The following is a 19,484-nucleotide window of genomic DNA, read 5'->3' on the forward strand; positions in this document are numbered from 1 at the left end:
ATATTAGTTGCTTTGTGCCAACAGTAATTTTACTAGAAAGGATGCAATTCAATGAATCAAATAAGATAAATAAACAATGCTTAGTTAAACTTTTGAATATTTATGAGAAAATTCAACAGTGATTAGAGGACACAGGGTGAGGAGTTTTAAAATGCAGGAAGAACATAATGATGGATATAATTTACTGAATAAATCTGTATTTTTTTTTTCCTAGAAGCTGTCACTACTATCTAAAGAAAATATACTAAAGAAGACTGGCTATAAATAATAAGTAAACGTGTTCTTAATCCACGTAGTTCAGTGCAGGTCTTTTTCACGTGTTTGCTCCCTTCCCTTCTTTAATCAAAATTGTTTATATAGGCAGCTCTATTCATAACATACCCAAACTGGAAAAAACCCAACCCTAAAATTCATCAATGATAGAATGATAAATAAATTGTGGTATGCTCATACAATAAAGTTTGGGAGAAAGCATGTAACAATAGAAAATGCAAGATATAAAAAGCTCCATATAATTCTAAAAACTATGAAAATGAATCAGAATTCAGGATATTGGTTTTTGGGAGGGTATGAATAACGATAGTGACTATAGTAAACACAAGGTAGGTCTCCAGTTTTTAGTAATGTTTTGTTTCATGACCCGGATTATAGTTACACAGGTATGTTTACTTAGTGGTAGCTCATTGAACAGCACATTTATAATTTGTGCTCTTTTATATATGTAGATTTTAAAAAATTGTCCTTTTGAAAATAAAGTGTCAGTCATTTAGTAGTTAGCAGTCAATTAGTAATAAGTATTTTTATACTGTTAAATATGTGTTTTGTAAAGCTTCCTTTTGTATGTGTGTGTTTAGGCATTTTATAACACTTCTCAATTTCATAGTATAGTAAGCAAAACCATGGCTGTATCTTTCTGTTCAACTCTCATTGAGTTAGTACCTCTAGACCACAAGTACATTGTTAGGTGTTAAGATAAAACCCGTTGCTCAAAAGAAAGGAGAATGTGTTGCAATTTGGTGATTCTCAAATGGATCCATTCTAAGAGAGTGTCAACAAAAATGTTCCAAGTATTTGTTAAACTAAATGGGTTGATGTCTACATTCGTGGTTTCATTTTTTGTATATTTTGTGTGTACAAATGTCTGCTATATAAGAGAGTGAAACTGTGGATGGATGGACAATGAGCTCAGGATGGCTGGATTTAGGGATGAGAAAACTCCTGTTTAGAGGTGCTATAGTAAATTTAGATATGTGTAAAAGAGTAAAAAAAATGGAAAATAACTATGAATATGATAAAAGATATTAATATCCTTTCAGCCTTTTATGTGTATAAAATAATACATTCACACAAATATTCTAATGTTGAAAATAAAATGGTTTATGTAAAAATTTCAGTAAAAAAATTGTGAAAATTTATTTGGATTAGAGCATTTTTTCCATGAAGCAATGTATCTAGAAGCAAATAAACAGAAACACAGTAAACTGAGTGATTAATTGCTCTCTAAGAATTCCATAGCTGCCTAGGCACCTGGGTGGCTCAGTGGGTTAAGCCTCTGCCTTCAGCTCAGGTCATGATCGCAGGGTCCTGGGATCAAGCCCCGCATCAGGCTCTCTGCTTGGCGGGGAGCCTGCTTCCCCCTCTCTCTCTCTGCCTGCCTCTCTGCCGACTTGTGATCTCTCTCTCTCTGTCAAATAAATAAATAAATAAATAAATAAATCTTAAACCAAAAAAAAAAAAAATTCCATAGTTGCCTTTCAATAGAACAGGGGAAGGAATGAGTTAAGTAACTGAAATGTTACTTTTTCAGTTTCCTTAGATATGCTGATTTTTGAAAAATGTAAATAGTTTTAGTTAGACTCCCAATCTATGAAAATAACCTAAGAAGGAAATCTAATGATAGGGATATGAAAGCTATCTGATTTAAATCAGAGCCTGCAGAATTTCAGAAAAAGAAGAGTAGAATTGGCATCTTTTTTTTTTTCTTTTTACTGTTTAGTTTTTAATATTCTTACTTTTATATAGTCATAATAAAAAATCAAACAAAATCTCTAAAGCAGCTGCTGCCCAACCACCATATGGAAAATAAAATAAACTTTGTTTAGCCTTTTGGTGACTGGTTTCATTTTCACTTCTTTTCCCTCTTTAATTTATATCTGAAATTCCATTTTTCACCACACAACACACACATTGTCCCATCCCCTGCTATTCAAATTAAATGCAACCTATCTGGGATGAGTTATTGTCAGACAAAAATAGGCCCATGTTTTTGTCTTCTGCTATGATGATTACAGAGTTAGGTCATAAAATACACAACAACAATAGTCTCATCCTTTCTCTCCTTAAGAAATCCCCCCACAACTTATTTTATAGAGCAAAATTCAATTGGTCTCTTTTCAGTGCAATCAATAACTAAAAATTACTTCAGTGATATGTCTAAAATGAACTTCTTAGTTACATAGTCTCTGAAAGTTCTAAGACCCATGCAAGTCTTGAACATAGCCCAGGAAAAGGAGTTATTAGAGGTGCTTTAATGAGAATTGTTAAATGGGACAAGTTGTTTTGTCTTTCATTTCGCTTAATAATAAACATCAAAAAGTTCAGAATTCTAACTCAGACACTGTGTACCCCTTGCTACAAAACTACATTTTTGCTTATTGTTGAAAGGATTCTAGCCATTAAAAAGATAAAAATACAGTTAATAATACTGTTACAGGGGCGCCTGGGTGGCTCAGCGGGTTGGGCCGCTGCCTTCGGCTCAGGTCATGATCTCAGGGTCCTGGGATCGAACCCCGCATTGGGCTCTCTGCTCGGTGGGGAGCCTGCTTCTTCCTCTCTTTCTGCCTGCCTCTCTGCCTACTTGTGATCTCTCTCTGTCAAATAAATAAATAAAATCTTTAAAAAATAATAATATTAATACTGTTACAAAAAGCATACAAGAAATACAAGCACCTTAAACTTAGTAATCATGGGGGATTATGTTTCATAGGCAGAATATATATAATACAGTGTTTTTAAATATTACATCTAGAAAAAATTCTTTTTATAGTAGTCAATAAATAAATATATAATTTATTAATTTATTACTTTATTCAGGAAAATTGATCACATTTTAGGGACAGATATATTCTCACACAAACAGAAACTAATACCCAGATAGGGCACTGGCATGGGTTTTTTCTACTAACATTTCTTGAGAGAATCAGGATACTGATTCTCTAAGGAATCCTGAGGTAATTCTGGGCATGGACTTGTATTGTTCCAATGTCTCTCTCTCTCTCTCTCTCGTTTACTTAAATTTACCATAAACATTTTTTAATATTAGATTGTGAGCTTTTGGAAAGCAGGGTCTAGATCTAATTAATTTTGCATTTCTGCTGCCTGGCACAGTGCCTGATACTTAATAAATACTTGATGAGTGAAGGAATGAAAAAATGAATCAACAAAGATTCCATTATCACATACTTTTCTTCATCCTTCTGCCTGATCTGGAAACATAGAGAAAAATGATAAAATTTGGCCTTATCTTTCTTTACTTCTCCTTCTTGCCAGACTGGTTTCTGCTCTTATTTTGTATGCAATAAACATCCTAGTTTTCTCAGAAAAGTTTGAGAGTCTCTGCTCTAGGATTCAAGCATTACCATTCATTCACAAGACGTAGAATGCTGGCGGATTCATGAATTCAAAAATGAACCTAATAATTTACTTGCATAGGCCAATGACAGGGATGACAATCCAGACGGAATAGTCATGATTATTCATGAATCAAAGTTGTTCAATAAATAGAGCCCGTTTTCATTTTTCAATCATGCTGCATGTCATAAGCTAGAATTTCACATATCACAATATCAATACTTTCTACATTTAGTCTATACAGCCATAAAGTCTGAAGCCACTTCCATGTAGTTAACCAAAATTCTTAATTGGTGGTTCTAAGAGAATGTCAACAAAGTTGTACAGATATTTGTAAAATACAATTAGATGGATTAGTATCTACACTTATGATTTCATAATCATTCTTATTTCCTCAAATGGTCATTTTTTCTAAGGTAGTGTTAGACTTGCAGAAGGCAGTGTTAGGCAGCCATCAAAAAAACTGAATCTTGCCATTTGTGACAACATGTATGGAACTAGAGGGTAGTATGCTGAGCGAAATAAGTCAATCAGAGAAAGACAATTATCTTATGATCTCTCTGACATGAGGAATTTGAGAAGCAGGGTGGGTAGTTGTGGGGGGTAGGGAGGGAAAAAATGAAACAAGATGGGACATGGGAGGGATACAAACCATAAGCGACTCCTAATCTCAGTAAACAAACTGAGGGTTGCTGGGGGATGGGGAGGGAATGGATAGGGTGGCTGGGTTGTGGACATTGGGGAGGATATGTACAAGGGTGAGTGCTGTGAATTGTGTAAGACTGATGATTCACAGACCTGTACCCCTGGGGCAAATAATACATTACATGTTAATAAAAAAAAAAAAAAGAAGGCGGTGTTAAAATCTTGTTGAAAAGAACACCTTTTTTCTTCTGATAGCAGAGTCCCAATCTAGCCTAATTGTGACATTTAGAAATGCCCATGGGTAAAATGTCCTGAAGCCCTTGACCATTAATTAAATTCTTTTTCTCGTGGGCTAGGGGATATTATCATTCTGTCCCTATTTTTATGCATAGCTATTCCTACTGTTTCAATTGGCATGACCATTCTATTAAGTAAGGCAATTAGTAAATTTAATAATAAAAATCAGTTTGAATTGAATTAAATGGTGTTTTCTAAAGTGTTGAGTTTGTTGCAGATGAACATAGTTTATATAAAAATGCTTGGTTGATTATTTTTTGAAACAATTAAAATGTAATGGAGGCTGCCTTGTAAAAGGCAAAAAATGCCAATTGTGAGTTGATTATTAACAGATGGTATCAGGGGAGACCTCCTGCTGAAATTCTACAGCTGCTCTGTAGGGCTAGGTACATCAGGGAAACGAATATCAAGATCATGTTATCAAGCAAAAGCAGCTACCTGCAGTTAGGTCAGACCTCAGGTTAGGGTTAAAAAACAAATACCAGAAAACAAAAACAAAAGACATACAATCTTCCTTGATAGGCTGTGAAACTTCATAAGGGCAGGGACTCTATTTTACTTATTGTTTTACCCCACACATTTTACCAAAACACAGCCATTCAATAAATATCAGGTGAATCGATAAATGAGATTCAGATGAAACATACAGATCAGCAATTCAAGATCCATATCTGACTGTCAATCTGGGCACAGAATCAGACTGCAAGTCAGCTGAGGAACAGTCAGGGTGAGAAAGAGAGCACATGAGAGGGATTGGAGTCAGGGAGCCTTTAGGACTTTACTGCCCATGATGAGGTCTGTCTTGTCTCTGAATGACCCTTGCTCAAACATAGAATTCCATGATTAGTAGAAGAGAAAATACAATGATTTCAGAATCATGTAAGCCACCTACAGGTTTAAGTTTGCTTATTTATAAGGAAAACACATTGAGGTATTATTTTTAGTATGTATTCTAGAGATACAGTTCATCAATATTAAAGTTGTAGTACCTGCATGTACTTGACAAGAACCATATTCTAGAAGGAAATAAATCTGTGCACATAACTTCAGAAATGATTTCTAATTTCTCATTTACCTCCCCTGTTTTTCCTTTTATATCAAAGAACATTTCCCATCGTGACTTCTTTTAGCAGCTTTTGTTTGCGGTGAAAATAGTTTTCTGCAGTAATTAATTAGACTCACTTATTATAATCTTTGAGTAGTGCAAAAACAGTCATGTACGATCCTAAGTCATGTTTGGCCTTAACCATTTTTGGTACCAACATTGGAGCATCATGATTCTCATCAAAACTTCTTGACAAGATTTAGACGATTCCACAAGAAATAAAGATATTGCTGGACTGAGAGCTCTGAATTGAAGTGTGTGTGTGTGTGTGTGTGTGTGTGTGTGTGTGTGTTTTGAAGCAGCTTTCAGTTTGACACCTATCACACCTTTCCCAAACTGATCTCTCCTTACCAATCTCCTTGCCAGTTTTTCCTCTTCAGCTAAATTTTGTTTTATTTATTTATTTATTTACTTACTTACTCTTCATTGATATTTCTGAAGTACAACTGACATAAAATGCTATGTTAGTTTCAGGTGTACAATATATTGATTCAACAATTCTATACATTATTCTCACCATAAGTAGTCACCATTTGTAACTATACAATGTTGTTATAATAATTTTTACTATATTCCCTATGCTGTACTTTTCATCACCATGAGTTACTTATTTTATAATTGGAAGCTTGTATCTCTTAATCCCCTTTATCTATTTTGCCCATCCCTCTAATCACTTCCCCTGTAGGGGAACCAACTATCAGTTTGTTCTCTGTATTTATGAGTCTGCTTTGTTTCTTTGTTAACTTGTTTTTTTTTTTAATTACACAATAAAAGTGAAATCAATGGTATTTGTCTTTCTCTGTCTGACTAATTTCACTTAATACCCTCTAAGTGCATCCATGTTGTCACAAATGGCAAGATCTAATTCTTTTTTAATGGCTGAGGAATATTTCATATTTTTTTTCAGAAGTGTTTTTTTTTTTTTTCTTTTGGGTAAATAATCAGAAGTGGAATTATTGGGTTGTATGGTATTTCTGTTTTTAATTTTTTGAGAAACCTCCATACTATTTTCCACACCAATTTACATTCTCATCAACAGTGCATAAGGGTTCTCTTTTTTCCACATCGTCACCAACACTTGTTATTTCTTGCCTTTTTGGTACTAGCCATCAGACTGCTGTGAGGTGATATCTCATTGTGCTTTTGATTTGTATTTCCCTAATGAGTAACATTAAACATCTTCTCTCATGTTTCTGTTGGCCATCTGGATATCTTCTTCAGAAAAATGTCTATTTAAGTCCTCTGCCCATTTTTAAATGAAATTTTGTGTGTGTGTGTGTGTGTGTGTGTGTGTCTGTGTGTGTTGAGTAAATTCTTCATATAATTTGTATATTAACCCCTTATTAAGTATATCATTTGCAAATTTCTTTTCTCATTCATTGCATTTCATTTTTGTTTTGTTGATGGTTTCTTATGCTGTGGAGAAACTTTTTATTTTGGTTTAGTCCTAACAGTTTATTTTTGCTTTTGTTTCCCTTTCCTATAGAGATATATCTATAAATATGTTGCTAAGGGTGATGTCCGGGAGATTACTACCTATGTTTTTTTTTGGCAGTTTTACAGTTTCAGGTCTCACATTTAGGTCTTTAAAACATTTTGAGTTTATTTTTGGGTATGGTTAAGAAAGTGATCTGGTTTCATTCTATTACCTGTCTGGTTTTCTGTCTTTCCCCCATTGACTATTTTTGCCTCCTTTGTCATAGATTTATTAACCATTTGCGTGTGGGCTTACTTCTAGGCTTTCTATCCTGTTTGATTGATCTTTTTGTCTATTTTTGTGCCAGTAACATACTCTTTTGATTACTATAGTATACCTGGAAATCTGGTAATGTGATACCTTCTCCTTTGTACTTCTTTCTCAAGATTGCTTTGGCTACATGAGGTCTTTCATAATTTCATATAATTTTTAAGATTACCTGTTTTAGTTCTCTAAAAACTGTTGTTGATATTTTGAAAAGGATTGCATAGACTCAGTAGATAATATTTTAATGAATTTAATTCTTCCAATCCATGAACATGGTATAATTTCCCATTTGTTTGTGTTGTCCTCAATTTCTTTCATCAGTGTTTTACAGTTTTCAGAGTATAGGTCTTTCACCTCCTTGGTTAAATTTATTCCTAGGTATTTTACTCTTTTGGTGCAATTGTAAGATTTTTCCTTAATTTCTCTTTCTGTTACTTCATTCTTAGTGCATAGAAGTGCAACATACTTCTGTATATTAATTTGGTATCCTGAAACTTTACTGAATTCATTTATTACATCTAACAGTTTTTGGGCAGCTTTTGACTTTTCTATATGTAATATGTCATTGTAAATAGGGACAGTTTTACTTCTTCTTTATCAATTTGGTTGATATTTATTTCTTTTTATTGTGTGATTGCTGTGGATAGGACTTCCAGTATTAAGTTGAATAAAATTGGTGAGAGTTGATATATTTGTATTGTTCCTGATCTTAGAGAAAAAGCTTTCAGTTTTTTACTATTGAGTATATTGTTAGCTCTGGGATTGTCATATATAGTCTTTATTATGTTGAGGTATGTTCCCTCTAAACCTACTTTGTTGAGTGTTTTTATCATGAATGGATGTTGTGCTTTGTCAAATGCTTTTTCTGCATCTGTTGAAGTGATCATAGGTTTTTTATTCTTCCTTTTGTTAATGTGATATATCACACTGATTGATTTGGTTATATCAAATCACCTTTGTAACCCTGAAATAAATCCCACTTGATTGTGATGAAGGATTTTTTAATATGTATTTTTGAATTCACTTTGCTAATATTTGGGAGTTTTCCATCTATGTTCATCAGAGATATTAGCCTGTAGTTTTAAAAAATATATATTTTATTTTATTTTTTATTTAAGATTTTATTTATTCATTTGACACAGAGAGAGAGATCACAAGTAGGCAGAGAGGCAGGCAGAGAGAGAAAGGGAGGGAAGCAGGCTCCCTCCTGAGCAGAGAGCCTGATGTGGGGCTCCATCCCAGGACTTTGAGATCATGACCTGAGCCAAAGGCAGAGGCTTAACCCACTGAGCCACCCAGGTGTCCCTTAAAAAATATTTTAAAAAATGTTTTAAATTTTAAGTTTTGTAGTGTGTTCATCTGCTTTTGGTGTCAGGGTAATGTTGACTAAATATAATGAATTTGGAAGTTTTCCTTCCTTCTCTAGTTTTTGTAATAGTTTGAGAAGTGTAAGTATTAACTTTTCTTTAAATGTTTGGTAGACTTCACCTACGGAGCCATCTGGTCCTGGAATTTTGTTTGGTCTAAGGTGTTGTTCAAAGCCACTATGTCCTTGTTGATTTTCTGTCTGGGTCATCTATCTGTTGATATACATGGACAATTAAAGTCCCTTTCTATTATTGTATTACTGTCAATATCTCCCTGTATGTTTTTAATATGTGCTAGATGTATTTAGGTGCTCCTACGTTGGGTGCATAGGTATTTATAATTGTTATATCCTCCTGTTGGATTGACCCCATTATCATTTTGAAATGTGCATCTGTGTCTATTGCTACAATATTTGTTTTAAATTCTATTTTGACAGTGCCTGGGTAACTCAGTCATTAAGGTGTCTGCCTTCAGCTCCAGTCATGATCCCAGAGTCCTGAGATTGAAGCCCCCATTGGGCTCCCTGCTCAGTAGGAAGTCTGCTTCTCCCTCTCCCATTCCCCCTGCTTGTGTTTCCTCTCTGTCTGTCTCTCTTTGTCAAATAAAGAAATAGAATCTTAAAAAAAATAAAGTCTATTTTGTCTGATAGAAGTACTGGTACCCCATCTTTCTTTTGTTCCTATTTGCATGGTATATATATTTTCATCTCTTAACTTTTAGTCTGCACTTGTCTTTAGGTCTGAAGGGAATCTCTTTTAGGCAACATAAATGGGTCTTATTATTATTTTTTTTAATCCCTTAAGTCACACTGTGTCTTTTGATTTGGAGAATTTAGACCATTCAGATTTAAAGTAATGATTGAGAAATATGTACTTATTGGCATTTTCTTAATTGTTTTCTGGGTGTTTTTGCAGTTATTTTTCTGTTCCTGCTTCTCTTGCTTCTTTTTTGGTTTGATGGCTTTCTTTAGTGTTATGCTTAGACTCCTTTCTCTTTATGTTTTGGGTATCAATTTGTGGTTGCCATTGAGTTCTAACATAACATCTTATGTGTATACAGTAGTCTATATTAAGTTGGGAATCAATTAAGAACAAACACATTCTAAAAGCACTAAATTTTTACTTCCCTCTCCATGTTTTATGTATATGATACCATATTTTACATATTTTTATCTTTATACATCCTGTACTAAGTTTTGTAGGTATAATTTATTTTATTACTTTTGTGTTTTAACTTCCATACTGGCTTCGTAAGTGATTAATCTACTATTTTTACTGTATGTTTTGTTTTACCTCTGAAATTTTTTTCTTTTATAATTTTCTTTTTTTTTAACATTTTATTTATTTATTTGAGAGAGAGAGAGACAGTGAGAGAGAGCATGAGCGAGGAGAAGGTCAAAGGGAGAAGTAGACTCCCTGTGGAGCTGGGAGCCTGATGCGGGACTCAATCCCGGGACTCCAGGATCATGACCTGAGCTGAAGGCAGTCGCTTAACCAACTGAGCCACCCAGGCGCCCTCTTTTATAATTTTCTTACTTCTAGTTATGACTTTTTCTTTCCACTTAAAAAATTCCCTCTTAACATTTCTTATAAGGGTGATATAGTGGTCATGAACTCCTTTAAATTTTGTTTGTTTTAAATTTTGTTTGAAATTCTTTATCTTGCCTATTCTGAGTTACAATCTTGCTGTGTAGAATATTTTTGATTTTAAATTTTTTCCTTTCAGAATTTTAATATAATCATACCACTCCCTTCTGGCCTGAAGTTTCTGCTGAAAAATCAGTTGATAGCCTTATGGAATTTCACTTGTATGTAACTGTTTCCTTATTCCTTGTTGCTTTAAAATTATCTCTTTATCATTATTTTTTGCTAGTTTAATTATTACATGTCTTTGTGTGGACCTCCTTGGCTGCTTCTTGTTAGGAGCTCTGTGTGCTTTCTATAACTAGATGCCTTTTTCTTTCCTCAGATTAGGAACATTTTCGGCTATTGTTTCTTCAAGTAAGTTTTCTTCCTTCTTCTCTCTCTCTTCATCTTCTGGGATCTCTGTAATGTGAATGTTATTATATTTGATGTTGTTGCAGAGTTCTTTTAATCCATTTTCATTTTTAGTTATTCTTTTTGCTGTTCAGCTTGGGTACATTTCATTGCTCTGTCTTCCAGATCACTGATCCATTCTTCTGCATCTTCTAATCTGGTCTCGATCCCCGCTAGTGTATTCTTCTTTTCAGTTTTTGAATTCTTCAGCTCTGCTCATTCTTTTTTATGCTTTCTATTTGTTGAAGTTCTCACTGAGACTCTACTTTTTTCTAAAGTCCAGTGAATATCTTTATGACCATTACTTTGAATTCTTTATTAGGAATATTGCTTATCTTCATTCTGTTTAGCTCTTTTACTGTAATTTTGTTGTGTTCTTGTAGTGGGGACATATTCTTCTCTCTATTCATTTGGCTAACTTTCTATGTTTGTTTTTATATATCAGATAGATTGGCTATATTCTTGGTCTCGAAAGTCATGGCTTGTATAGAAGAAGTCCTGAGTAAAATATACGCAAAATACAGTGCAATTCCACATGGTCACCAGAATAAGATGCTCCAGAGGTTTCTCCTGTGTGAGCTTTTGTGGCTGAGCACAATTGCCTGCAGCCCAGCCAGCTGCAGTGACCTGCTTTCTCTGCTGCAGGCACACTGGACAGAGTTTGTTATGCAATCTGTTGAGAGGCTTGGATGCAGTTGCTTCAGGCTCTTGGTGAGTAAGGTTATCAATCTAACCCGATGTTTGCAATCAGCCTCTTTGCCACAGCTGCAAGTAGGCACCAAAAGAGTAGGGCTTACATCCTGCAGAGCCAGCTGGGAGGGCCATCTGCAAGAACTGCTGGCATGCTGGTTGTGGGGGTTACCCTCCCTCCACAGGGCAGGAATTCCTTTGGAGTGGTGCTTTCCAGGCCAGGGTTGCCTGCTGGGTATGGTGGGGCAGGAGCTGCTTTAGAAGGACACCTATCAAGGCCAGGCAGAGTTGATGAGGTGAATCCACAGGTGACACTTTGCAGGGCAAGGGCATGTGGTTTTAGCAAGGTAAATGGAGAATGTCAGCACTGGCTCTTTCAAGTGTCTGGCAACCTAGACTTGGGGGGTGGGCAGGGGAAGAGAAACTTCACCCACCAGCACTTTTGTTCCTGAAGACATCTCCTACAGATCCCTAATCCTCCTGCACATGTTCTAAGAATAGTCAATAAATCTCCTTCACATATATCCCAGGCACTTTTCAAACTGCTGATTCTGTGCTGTGTCTGGGGCTGAGTCCTTTGGTATGCTGGCTTGGTAAGGGTGGGGCCTTGGTTTCCTACCATGCTCCAACATTCAGGAGTTAAGGCTGCTGATTTTTAAAGCTCTTGGTGTAAAGTCTCACTGGTTTTCAAAGTAAAAAGTGGTATGGGAGCTCATCTTCCCAGTGCAGGTCCCCAGTGCTAGGGATATCTGGTGTGGGATCTATCTTCTCACTTCTCCATGCTTGTGGTATCCCTCTTGTTTGTGGTTAGTTGCACTGGGGTTCCCAGCAGAGTCTTCAACACTCCTACACTTTCAGATGTGGTCTTCTTTCTAAGATTAGCTGTGGAAGGGCAACTCTGCCAGTCTTTAGGTCATTTTCGGAGTTAGTTGTACAGATTGTACAGATGTAGCTGTTATGTTTTTTTCTTTTCTTTCCTTTCCTCTCCTCTCCTCTGGAAATTTTTTCTTTTAGGTGGTTTCATCAAGTAACATGTCTTTAAATACCTCCTTTATGACTGCCACTTTCATGTTTTTACCCTGATCTCTTAGACTCCAAACTCATATATCCTATTTCCTATCTGACTTATACTCTTAAATTTCTAATAGGCATGTTAAATTTAAGTTAACCAGAACAGAACTCTTAATTTCCCACCTTCAAATCTGCTCTTTGTCCTCTGTTGTCCAGTTTCTCCTTTTTTTTTTTTAATGGCACTGCCATTCATTCATTTGACCAAACCAGTGATGCAGAAATCATTTGTCTACCCTCCATATCTGATAAGTCAGCAAATCTTGTCAGTTCTGTGTCTGAAATATATTTACTTCTTACTCCACTGCTAAGACCTTAGTCTAAGTCATCATCATTTCTTACTTGGATTATTGAAAGAGCCTCCTAACTTCTATTCCAGACTTTTCTTCTCTTATCTTTTCATTCTTCACATAAGAACATTCAAAGTGGTGTTTAAAAATATATATAAATCAGATATTGTCACTCCTCTCTTTAAATTGCCATACTGGCTTTTCATTGCATTTGAAAGAAAATGAAAACTCTGTAATCCATATATTCCTACATAATCTTGTATATACCCACTAACTTTCTACTTTTAATTCTATTCACACCATTGTTCACTCAGATCCAGTTGTTCTACTTCCTTCTTTTCCTTAAAGAAACCAGGTGTGTTCTACTTGTAAACTTCTATATGTATTGTTATTTAAGTTTATTTTACTTGTTTTCTTGTTTCTTTCTTTTTTCTTTTTTTTTTTTAATTTGTATTCTCCCATTAGAGGATTCAACATTTGTAGAACAGAACCTTTTCTATCTTATTCACACATTTCAATTCAGGAAAAACAACACAGGTGGCTGAAAACATGGTCTCTGATATTTTTAAAATGGCACATAATACCTTTATAGTAACTAGCTCTTTCAAACATTGCAGATAAAGTTGAAAGTATGGATAGAAAATGATTGGTAGAAATGATATGGTAAGTATATAAAATTTGAAATGAATCCCATGAGTTTGCTGACAGAAAAATACATTATTTTCACCATGCTCAGAATTCTACCAATAGTAAATTTAGCTAGGATTGTGGTTGGGATAGAATAGAAGAGGGAGGTAGTGGTGAGATAAAATGTTAAACTTTAGTAAGCTACTATATTTTAGTAATATTTAGCCAATGAGATCTTTTAGTAGTGAAAAAAAGAAAAAAAGGTGAGGAGAGGAGAGGAGTGAGTTCTAGGGTAGATAAGATGAAGGGTAGAGGTAGATTTCTCCTTAAAGGGATAAAGAGTACAGAGAAGAGAGGGTGGCAGAAATACTTATAAGCCTTATTTAAATCATATTTATTTTTAAATCTACAAGCAACTATACAGTTATGAGATAGTATAAATTTAAAATCATCTTTGCTGACCATATATTACTTAAAATAACCCTTAATGTCATATTTGGCCACTGAATTATAAAGATTTCATTCTTTGATTATAAAAAGTATATATTTAATTTTCCAAATAAATTAAAATATATATTTATACCAACTAAGTGTTAATATATATCGAATAAATAAATTTGGTAAAAAGATGACATTTTTCCTGCTAATTTTTATTATTTCCTTTCTTCTGCTGGCTTGGAGCTTTGCTCTTTTTTTTGTTCCTTTGTGTATAAGGTTAGGTTGTTTGAGAGTTTTCTTGCTTCGTGAGGTAGGCCTGATTACTATAATCTTCCCTCTTAGGACAGTTTTCGATTCATCTCAGAGATTTTGGACTATTGTGTATTTATTTTCATTTGTATCTGTGCAATTTTGAATTTCCTCTTTGCTTTCTTGGTTGACCCAGCCATTGTTTTGTGGCATGTTATTTAGCTTCCATTTATCCGTGTTCTTTCCAGATTTTTTCTCATGATTTCTTATGTTGTGGTCAGAAAAGATGCATGATATGATTTCAATCTTTTTTAATTTATTGAGACTTATTTTGCAACCTAAAATGTGATTTATTCTAGAAAATGTTCCATGTATACTTGAATATGTGCACTTCTGCTGTTTTTGGTTGGAATGTACTGAATATATTTGTTAGATCCATCTGGTCCAATGTGTCATTTGGAGCTGCTGTTTTCTTGTTGATTTACTTTCTGGATGATCTATCCACTGATACACATGGGGTGTTAAAGTCCCCTACTCTTATTGTATTATTGCCACTTTCTTCCTTTATGTCTGTTAATAGTTGCTTTATGTATTTAAGTGCTTCTATGTTGGGTGCATAAATATTTACAATTGTTATATTCTCTTGTTAGATTGTTCCCTTTATCATTATGTAGTGTCCTTCTTTGTTTCTTGCTTTAAAGTCTACTGCTATGTTATTTTTCTTTTTGCTTCAATCTGCATGCTATATATTTTCTTAGCCCTTCACTTTCAATCTGTATGTGTCCTTGGGTCTGAAATGAGTGTCTTTTTAGGCAGCATATAGAAGGTTCTTGTTTTTTTGTTTTTTTGTTTCAATTCTTTTGATTGGAGCATTTAGTCCATTTACATTTAAAGTAACTATTAAGGGGTATGTGGCTATTGGCACTCTGTTAATTGTTTTCTCCTTGTTTTTGCAGTTCTTCTCTGTTGCTTTCTTCTCTTGCTTTTTGATGAGTTTTTTTTAGTGTTATGCTTAGATTTCTTTCTATTTTTTTGTGTACCTATTGTAGGTTTTTTGATTTGACAAGATGCCATATTTTTAAAAACAAATTATAAAGCACTATAAAATGGTATAAAGGTTACTGTGCCCATGGATTCTGTGTTTCTAAGTATAAAAATAGTTGTTCAAATTTGTGTTAATTTATTTGAATTTAAAAATGCAGTCATTGTGATGATTATTCCAGAATTTGGTTTATTTCTATTAGCATTCTATTTTTAAGGATATTCCAGTTTTTTGGATATGTTTCCATTTTAAATGGTATACATCTAGCGAAAATGTTGTGCTTTGACCCTTGAGTGTTACTCTTGAGTGGTTTTGCTTCTGATCTCTAGTTAAGCCTTGATCACAGCATTCCATAAAACTCTCACCAGGGTCACTAGGATCTCTGTATTGCCATATCTGTTTTGTAGAGACGTAGGCTTCATCTTTCTGAATTTCTCAGAAGAATTTTACTCAGTAGAGCAATTCTTCTCTTAGCTTCTGAATTTCTTCAGTGTCTCCTTTTATTTTCTTTGGCCAAACTCCCTTTCTTTCTTGAATTCCAAATGTTTAGGCATCATAGGGCTCAATTCTGAAACATCTTCTTTATCAATATTCAGTGATTTCAACCAGTATATACATAAAAGTCATTTGTATACTGATGATTCCTTGGAGCTAAATCTCCATCTTTACCCTTTTTCTTAGCATAAGACCTACTTGACAACTATTTTTGAAAATAAGAAGTTGCATAAAACTAAACAGAACCCATGACTATTTTCCACTAACATCCAGTCTTTTTCAGAGTTTCTCATTTACGTGAATGACATGTTATTCATCCCATTTCTTGGCTAAAAACTCTGGAATTATCTTTGATTCCTTTCTTTTTCTTAGTTCACACTGAATTCATTTTCAAATTCCATCATACATCCATACAAGATATGAGATTCTCTCCCCTCCACCCCCACTCACTTGTTCTCTCTCTTTCTCCCTCCCTCTAAAATAAATAAATAAATTTTAAAAAAGCAAGTTCATTGTCATTTAGTTTGGAACAACTGCTTTTCTCTGTTCTCCCTGAGTTCTTGTCTAGAGTCTATTCTCTACCCTCTAGATTAAGAAAGTCTTTTAAAATATAAGTCAGATATTGACGGGACTCTTCCTGTTCAAGATCTTTCAATGCCTTCTCCTCATATTTGGGATAAAATCCAGATTCCTTTCTGTGGTTCACAACACCCCATATAATCTGGTCCTTGTCTTGGTGCTCTTTCCACCATTTTTCTACCACCCTTTCTGTTCACTGCTATCTCACCCAAATCACTCCCTTCATGCTGTTACTTTACAAACTGAGTCTGCTGTTCTCTTTGCCTTTCTCTCCCTTATTCAGTCATGCTTTAATTCAAATGTCACAATCCCAGAAGGTGACTTTTCAAACCTTTATAAATAGTACACTCTTTCAGTTTCTACCTTCTTATTCAGTTTTATTTTTCTTTTCTTTTTTTAAAATTTTTTATTTTTTCAGCATAACAGTATTCATTATTTTTGCACCACACCCAGTGCTCCATGCAATCCGTGCCCTCTCCAATACCCACTACCTGGATCCCCCAACCTCCCACCCCCCGCCACTTCAAAACCCTCAGATTGTTTTTCAGAGTCCATAGTCTCTCATGGTTCACCTCCCCTTCCAATTTCCCTCAACTCCCTTCTCCTCTCCATTTCCCCTTGTCCTCCATGCTATTTGTTATGCTCCACAAATAAGTGAAACCATATGATAATTGACTTTCTCTGCTTGACTTATTTCACTGTTTTATTTTTCTACAGAGTATTTATCATAATTGAAATTACATCACACATTATTTGTTTGTTTATTATGTGCCTTCCCTAATTCAATATGAACTTCATGAGGACAGAGACTTCATTTTGCTCATTGTTTTATCCCTGGCATCTAGCTTAGTGTCTGTTAGGTACTTAGTGAGTCTTCAATGAATGCTTGTTGACTTAATGAATGAATGGCTTATATTTAGAAAAAGAAGAATTGTGCACAAATATAAATCTTATGTGATGTTTGCAGGACCTCCAAGAGAGCTTTAGTTATAAGTGAGTCACAGTGGTAATGTGAATGTCATGCAGAAAAAAAAAAAATTGAGTGTGGCTCCTTGTGTGAGAGAAGCACCAATCTGAGATGTAGGAGCCTGGATCCCTCACTCTTTTGTTCACCAGGATACACTTCGTAGCCTTTCTAAAAGTTTGCACACCAGATTTTGATTCAGAATTCTAGGTTAGTCTACACTTACATAGTCGTTTTAAGTTAAGCTGCCTAGAAGCAGAACTTGAGAGAGAAATTTGAGTGCCTGTGATTTATTTTGAGAGTGCTTGCAGGTAAACCTCTAAAGAAGGGAGGAGAGAAGAAGGAAAGGGAGGGAGCTGAGCAGGATTGTGGTCTCAATTCAGCCTTGTCCTGATGCACACAGCAAAGGTTCTGCATCATAAAATGGACCATAAGGTTGTTTTCTCTTTTAGTCAATAGACCACTCAGTCAATCATTGGCTTTGTGTTGTCTGATTGTGGGAAGGGAATTTTTCAGGTAAAGCAGCACTCTTCAGTTAACCATAAGCAGCCAACACTTGTGTTATGAAGCATAGATATTCATTCATTCAACAAATATTTATTGTAGCTCTCATGAGCCAAGTACTATCAGTTGTTAAGATTCATTGGTGAATAGATATGGTTCTGCAGCATAGATGGGGAGATAAGGAGATATTAATCAAATAAACATGCAATCATGGTTAGACATATACTGAATTATAACCCTGACCTCTAAATAATAAATCAAAGCAATATTATAGAAACAAATCCATGATATTGTATAGATAATGGTTTCTTAGCAATGGTCCTTACTGTAATTCTTAAGAAAGATTGTGTGAATTCTTGATCATAGAAAATATTATCTAATGCTAGTAGTATATTAATCAAATATTTCTCAGGCTTATTTGAAACCTCAAATAGAATTTAAAAAATGTATTTCAGTCTGAAACCATGTTGGTGTACAAGTCCTATACTTGATCAGTATTTAAGTTGAAGGGAACTAAGGTCTTGTGTTGGATGGTAATTATTTTTTGTGTTTTAGAAATTATACCCCTAAATCCTATCACTTACTGGCCAACACAAAAAATAAGGATCTTGAATTTGTGGACTATTCAAGTTCATAGATTACATATGATCTTTTAGTTCATGTGGAGTTTCATTGAAGTCATTGAAATGTTATGAAATTTTCACCAATATAAGGCTGACATAACTGTGTTTAAAAACAGCAAAATTTAAAGGACAAAAAGTAATTTGAATAAATAAGTATACATCACCAAGTCCAAGCAAATTTTGAGAATTCAGTATAAGAGTTAAGATCTGCCAAGACTGTATAATAGGAAAACTTGTTTTATACATTAAATTATTAGGAGGAAATACACAAAAAAACTTTTTTGTTCAAAAACATTTTTAATCACCTGTAAATTGGATATCAGTAAATATCCACTAGTAACTCCTAATTTTTATCTAAAGGTTTATTTTCACCTTAAAAAATTTTTTTATATGGTACTATGGAAACTACTGTACTAAAAAATAAGCCAGCTAATGAACAACATGTCAGTAAAATAGTGTATTTCTCACTTTCTTTGGCACAGAACAAAAATTTCAAAAGAATATAATTCTTTTTTTTTTTTTAAAGATTTTATTTATTTATTTGACAGAGAGAAATCACAAGTAGGCAGAGAGGCAGGCAGAGAGAGAGGAGGAAGCAGGCTCCCCGCTGAGGAGAAAGCCCGATGTGGGGCTTGAACCCAGGACCTGGGATCATGACCTGAGCCGAAGGCAGCGGCCTAACCCACTGAGCCACCCAGGCGCCCCAAAAGAATATAATTCTGTTGAAGTGTCATCAAACCATTTCTTTAGGAGAATGCAGTAGCAGCAAAAATAACAAGGCTTATTTTCAATAATTCTATTCATACCTCAAATCCTTGTGGTCTTCCTAGACTCTCTTTAATATGTTTCCATGCAACAAGAATCTCTGACACAGACATACTTGTAGCCTTGACATCTGTGGGAGCAGCACTGGGTTCTGTACAAAGGAAAATGGAAATAATAACTGTGATGGTAACAAGTTGTCTATGAAAACATTGCACCTGAATCTGTCAGGTGTTACCACCTTCTACCTTATTTTTGAAATGAGGTGCTATGGTAGCTATGAAAAACATAACAACATAAAAAGATGATCTTTTTGGATTTCTATACT

General features: G+C 34.6%; 1 protein-coding gene across 1 annotated transcript in view; it reads right to left on the reverse strand.

The window, feature by feature from the left end:
- The window catches only part of CNTN5 (contactin 5), a 1,378,753-nt gene that overhangs the window by 27,854 nt on the left and 1,331,415 nt on the right, over window positions 1-19,484 (reverse strand). Inside the window, exon 22 of the mRNA XM_047692818.1 lies at window positions 19,201-19,310. Within this exon, the coding sequence (XP_047548774.1) occupies window positions 19,201-19,310 (110 nt within the window). The remainder of the gene's footprint in view (window positions 1-19,200; window positions 19,311-19,484) is intronic.

The sequence above is a fragment of the Lutra lutra genome, chromosome 10 (assembly GCF_902655055.1).
Source record: "Lutra lutra chromosome 10, mLutLut1.2, whole genome shotgun sequence".
NCBI lineage: Eukaryota > Metazoa > Chordata > Mammalia > Carnivora > Mustelidae > Lutra > Lutra lutra.